The sequence below is a fragment of the Ochlerotatus camptorhynchus genome, unplaced genomic scaffold, assembly GCF_037179485.1.
Source record: "Ochlerotatus camptorhynchus isolate MF236.1 unplaced genomic scaffold, CSIRO-AGI_Acam_v1.1 ptg000342l, whole genome shotgun sequence".
NCBI lineage: Eukaryota > Metazoa > Arthropoda > Insecta > Diptera > Culicidae > Ochlerotatus > Ochlerotatus camptorhynchus.
The window spans coordinates 811613-818083 of NW_027040830.1; the positions used below are offsets into that span (position 1 = coordinate 811613).

Sequence of the window (6471 nt, forward strand, 5' to 3'; positions counted from 1 at the left end):
ATGTTGTTGCGTCTTGGGGTATCACACGGAATGACGGGTGACTTCGGAATGTCGGGATGTCCACGATGCCTGACTCGGGAGCCTCCTGGCCTCCACGAGTGCCTGATTGCCCTACAAAATGAGAGGGGCCTTTTTCAACTGAATTACAGAAATACAAATTAACTTGCCTGACGCGGAGGCCTCCGGGCCTCCGCGAGCGCCTACAGCGCCGATGACGATCATCGTTGATCATCGCGATACGGTATGCCAGTAGAACGATTAGCAGAATGGTGTGACGACATCGACTTCAGCGTTGAAGAACCACCGGTACGGATTGGCCAAACCCGTTGATGTTATTGGATGTTGCACTGAGAAGGAGAGTGCCATGGATTGCTCCCTTCGTTGGATTGGTTGTGCACACCGATTCTCTACTTCTACGATGACAGAATGATTTTGGACAGTAACTGGTCTTGGACATACTGACAGATGCTGACACGGTTGTGCCAGGCTTTACAGGACGATACTGATATTTATTTCAGGACTGGACAGGACATCATTATGGACGTTTAACATGCTTGACTGACTGGACGACATTACTGATAACTGGACTGGTTGAACTGGTTTGTGGATCCCGAGTTGTTCGAATAGTGAACGGAAGCGCGCCGAAGCGCTGAAGCGAAGGAGTTTCAATTCTCCTCAGAAGTGGGCACAGCTTGGTTGTCCCGAATGGGAAGGACGCAAATCTTTGAGATAGCTCTCCGGAAAAGACCGTCCTTCGTTCTCACGGTCACTACACGGATATTCCCATCGGAACCCGCGTGAACCTCTACTACTCGTCCCAACTTCCATTTCATCGGTGGAAGATTGTCCTCTTTCACGAGAACCATTGTATCAACGGAGATGTTATTGCGTCGACGAGTCCACTTGGTTCGGTTATGGAGATCGGACAGGTATTGCGAGGACCATTTCTTCCATATCTGCTGCACGAAGTCTTGCGATTTTTGCCACAGTGAAAGACGATTCTCCGGGATATGACTGAGGTCCGGTTCTGGAACAGCTGTTAGCGGTCGCTGAACCAGAAAATGACCAGGCGTCAATGCTTCGAAATCCGTTGGGTCATTGCTGACCGGCGTCAACGGACGGGAGTTGAGGATCGCTTCCACTTGAACTATCACCGTTTGCATTTCATCGTGCAATAACGTTCTGGATCCGATGGTGCGTTTGAAGTGGCTTTTGAAGGATTTTACGGCAGCTTCCCAAAGGCCACCGAAATTGGGCGAACGTGCTGGGATGAATCGAAATTCTATCTCGTCTTCTTCAGCTTCATTTACGATCGACTGCTGGAACTGCTGGTTACGGAATAGTTCGTGTAGTTCGTCGAGTTTGCGCCTTGCTCCGACGAAGTTGAGAGCGTTGTCACACATTACCAGGGTTGGTTTGCCTCTTCGTGCGACGAAACGCTTGAATGCTGCGAGGAAGGCTTCGCTTGTTAAATCTCCCACCAGCTCCAGATGAACAGCCTTCGTGACCAAGCAGACGAAGATTGCGACGAAATATTTACGCGGAGTTGTTCGACGATTGGGATAGGCAACCAGAAAAGGTCCACAGTAATCGACACCAACTTTCAGGAACGGTGGCGCGGGTGTAACTCGTTCCGACGGCAAATCTGCCATCAGCTGATCCAACACTTTCGGTCTGCATCGGAAGCACGGCACGCATTCGTTGATTACGGTGTTGGCTAATCTTCTGATCTGCGTGGGCCAGTACTTCTCCCGTACTCTACTTATGAGAAGCTGTTGCCCAGCGTGGAACAATTTCTGGTGGTAGTGTATGACTACTAGTTTGCTCAGGGGATGATGATAGCTGAGAATCGCTGGATGCTTGCGACTCACTGGAATAGGTGCCTTGGATAGCCGACCACCTACGTACAGTACCCCGTCAACGAAAATTGGTGTGAGTCTGTTGATCGATGACGACGGCTTGACTTGATTTCCGCTCTGGAGTGCAGAAATCTCCTCCGGAAACGATTCCCTCTGAGACAAACGGATTAGTGATAGCATAGCTTCTTGGAGTTCAGCGTGACTGAGATACCCATTGCGTCTTTCTTCGCGATTGTGACAGTTGTGGATGAAGCGACGAATCCATGCAACTTTACGGATCAGCGTAGATAGAGAGGAATGAAATGAAAAGATGTCACTGTGTGGCTTGGACTGTGCTGGAATTGCGACTGCACTTCGTTCTTCTAGCAGTGATTGCTCGAAATCTTCCTCAGGACTTCCCACCGGCCAGGTGCTGCGGTCTCGACGCAGCCATGGTGGACCTTCAAACCAAATCGTGCTGTACTGAAGCTGAGCCGGTATCATCCCTCGTGACACGATGTCAGCTGGGTTCTCCAAGCCAGCGACATGATTCCAATCGAAACCCTTCGTAATGTGCTGAATCTCGGACACGCGATTCGCTACGAACATCTGCCACCTCGATGGCAGCGAAGATAACCAATGCATTACGATTGTCGAGTCTGTCCAGAAGCTTGCGGTGTGCGGAATACGAATACTGTGCTTGACCTTCTCGTACAGATGACTGAGGAGCAGTGCGGATGACAACTCGAGGCGAGGGGTGGTTAACTTCTTCTTGTTGCGCTTGAGATCCTCCAGTGGTGCTACTCTCGATTTGGAAATCAGCAGCCGAACTTCTACTGAGCCATCCGACAGTGTACAACGCACGTAGAGGCATGCACCGTATGCCTTGTCTGATGCGTCACAGAAACCGTGCAACTCGACCGAAATTGCATCAGATGTGTATCCTATCCACCGAGGAATTGAAAACGACGAGAGGGCTGTCAAATTCATCCTATACTCCTGCCAAAAGTTCTGCATCGCTTCGGGTAGTGGATCATCCCAACCGCACTGCTGCTTCCACAATTCTTGGAGAAATATCTTGGCAATGACGACAACTGGACCCATCAATCCTAACGGGTCAAACAGGCGAGCTGCTTCTGCGAGAACGACGCGTTTCGTGAGCACTGCTTCGTTTTCCCACTTAGGAGAATGGTATCGGAAATTGTCTGAATGCGGCTCCCACAGTAACCCCAAAGTTTTCACTGGTGAAGTTGAGGAATCAAGCTCTAAAGTGGCACGATCATCGAGGAGATCGGGGGGCAATTCGGCTAAAAATTCCTTGCAGTTGGAGTTCCACTTTCGCAGGTTGAATCCACCTGATGAAGTTAGCGTGATCATTTCCTTTGCCAGCTGCTTCGCTTCGTCGGCGTTGTCCGCTCCAGTCAGCATGTCATCGACGTAAAAATCTTCCTTCAACACCTTAGCTGCGCGAGGATAAGCGAGAGCTCCTTCTTCTGCCAGTCGCTGTAAGCACTTTGTCGCCAAGTATGGTGCAGATGCAGTCCCGTAAGTGACAGTTGCTAACTCGTACGTTCGGATCGGTTCGTCAGGGGAATCTCGGTAGACGATCCGCTGTAGGCATCGATCGAGTAGATAGATGAGTATCATCCGATACATTTTTTCCACATCCGCTACAATGGCAATGCAGAACAAACGGAATCGGAGTGTGATGGTGATCAAATCCTCCTGAACTACAGGTCCAACCATTAGCGCATCGTTGAGCGATACACCGCTGCTGGTCTTACAGGACGCGTCGAAAACGACACGTAATTTCGTTGTTGTACTATCCAGTTTGAAAACTGCATGGTGGGGAAGATAGTACACGGGAAACTGCTCTTCGACGTCCGGAACTTGCACCATGTGACCAAGTCGCTCGTATTCGTGGATGAAATCTGCGTACGCTGCCTTCAACTCGGGATTCAACTGGAACCGCCTCTCCAAGCCCAGAAATCTCCTTGTCGCTATGTTTCTGGACTCGCCGAGCTGATTGATGATGAATTCACGCTTTGGAAGTGCGACGATAAATCTGCCTGCATCATCACGAGTGGTTGTTTGATCGAAGAATACTTCACACGCCGTCTCCTCTACCGATTGACTACTACTGGAACGACAGGTTTCTATCTCCCAGAACTTCGTCAACTGTTCTTGCAGGTTTGCAAGCGTGCACGAATACGACAATGTGCGATGCAACGTGCCTGGTTGATCGGCTGCTCGACCGGAAACCACCCATCCAAAGACTGTATTTTGCAGTGTAGGGCCTTCATCTCCAACCTTCTCACGACCGTCAGAGAGCAGATTGAAGTAGTGTTCTGCTCCGATTATCAGATCAATGCGACCAGGTTCGTGGAACTGGGGATCCGCAAAGCTGATATTAGTCCGGAGCGTCCAGTGGTTCACGTTGATTCTTCGTGCAGGCAAGGTTGCCGTTAACTCCGGCAAAACGTAGAAATTCATCTCCTCACGATACGATGATATTTCCTGAGAGCGAGGTAGAACTGCTGCCTTAACTACCTTCCGCGCTACGACGACTGAACCACCGATTCCTTGGACTGACAGGTGTTCAGGTGAAGCCCGAAGCTTGAGTTTACTGGAGAAGTTCGTCGTCATGAAGCAGAATTGCGAGCACGAATCTAGTAACGCTCGAGCTAGTCGTGAGTTGCCGTAACTATCTTTAACACACACAATGGCGGTGGACAGTAGAATATCTTGTGTGGATAGTGTATTGGTTGGAAGCGCGATAGTGTTCTGGGTTGTGCATGGTTGGTTTGTGGTGGACAGTGGTGCAGTGTTATGCGAGTGTAATACGGGAAGAGAACTTGTAGACTGGTGAGCGCTGTGAGCGTGTGTTTGTTGGTTCTGGTTTGGTATTTGTGTCTGTGGTTGTTGCTGATTACCAGCTGGAGGTCTACTTTGCTCTTGTGGGACGGAGGATGTATTTCTAATAGTGCTTGACTGCTGTGATTCTGGGTGCAACAGGGAGTGATGCTTCTGATTACAGTGGTGGCACACGCCCTTGCTGCAAAATCGTGCCTGATGTCCTGGCGATAGACAGTTCAAGCAGAGTCTGCCTCTTTTCACAGCATCACTGCGTTCATGTACCTTCAGTTTCAAAAATTTCACGCAGCGAAAAGCGGAATGAAATCCGTCCCCACAAAACGGACACTTGTTCCATGACTTGACTGCTGAGTTGCTGACGGACGGCTTCGATCGTTTCTCTGGTATCGGCGTAGATTTGGCAGGAGCGACGGACTGCAACACGGAGCAATGATCTCGTAGGAAGTGGATAAGGTTTTCATACTTCGGCACCTCCTTCGAATTATGATGTGCTTCCCAGTTCCGAAGCGTTGCTGAGTCCAAACGAGAACACACCATGTGAACCAGAATGGTGCTCCAGTCATTGGTCTTTTCTCCTACCTTCTCCAACATCAGCAGGTTTTTGTCGAATTCGCTGATAAGACGATTAAGCGACTCGTAACTCTCCCTCCTGGTTGGCTCCACAGCAAAAAGTGCATCGAGATGAGCCTTGACGATCAGCTTTTTATTTTCGTACCGTTTCTCCAGCGTTTCCCAGGCAACTGCGTAATTTACGTCAGACATTTCCACCGAGTTGATTTCCTGTAACGCTTCTCCATTCAACGACGATCGAAGGTACGTAAACTTGTCCATATCCGTTAGCTGTGGATTATTATGGATCAAGCTACGGAATGTATCTCGGAACGTTACCCATTCCTTGAGCGGTCCACTAAAGGTTGGCAAGCGAATCTCGGGAAGCTTAACACGTGATAATCCTGCACCGGCAACGTGTGCGACTGGTTGAGTGTTAGCCGTAGGATCTATCAGCTTCGGTCGAAGACTCATCAGAATGGCCTTGAGGGTACAGTACTTGTCTTCAGCATCCATGATGATCCTCGCATTTTCTGCATCTTTCTTGGGATCCATTGCAGCATCTTCTTCATCGTCGTCAACATCATCCGTCAGTAGTTCGATCTTCCTACGGACGTTGTGGAATTCCTTGAAGGCAATTTCCAGTCGCTCCAACCGAATATCCACTTGCACACTATGCACTTCAACATCGAATCCTTCAACGAACAATTTCACTGAATCAAATGTCTTCAAGATGTTCCGTTCTTGTTTCACCAAGTCACGCAATTCATTAGCCATATCCACTGATAGTTAATGTTCACTTACAATGTCACAAAAAGTTCAAACTGTTCACACACAGAAATATTTAACACTGCACTGTAATTCACTCCACTGTGCACCCGTACCCGTAATCGAATTATCGACTCGACGTCCCACGCGACCCCGCGGTTGACAGAGACAGGGGGAGCAAAGCAAAACCATCAACAGCAAAGATCCAACCAAACAGACCAGAGAAAAGAAACCAGCAGAATTTTATGACCAACCGTAATAGAAAACACAGAGGCTAAATGGATATCTACAATTCCCGTATGGGATGAAAAATACTCGCATGCATTTAGAAATTCAATTTATTCAGTTTGCACCATCAAATTTTTATTGCACTGATTCACCAATTCCATTTGACTCACATGCAAAGAGTCCACCAACAAACCTTTCACACATGCAATTACTT

The 6471-nt window shown here is 48.8% G+C and overlaps 1 protein-coding gene across 1 annotated transcript; it reads right to left on the reverse strand.

The window, feature by feature from the left end:
* Nucleotides 1–665: 665 nt before the first annotated feature.
* Nucleotides 666–6038, reverse strand: LOC135708924 (uncharacterized). The gene has a single exon (XM_065231104.1). The coding sequence runs from the start codon at nucleotides 6036–6038 to the stop codon at nucleotides 666–668; it is 5373 nt and encodes a 1790-aa protein (XP_065087176.1).
* Nucleotides 6039–6471: the final 433 nt, after the last annotated feature.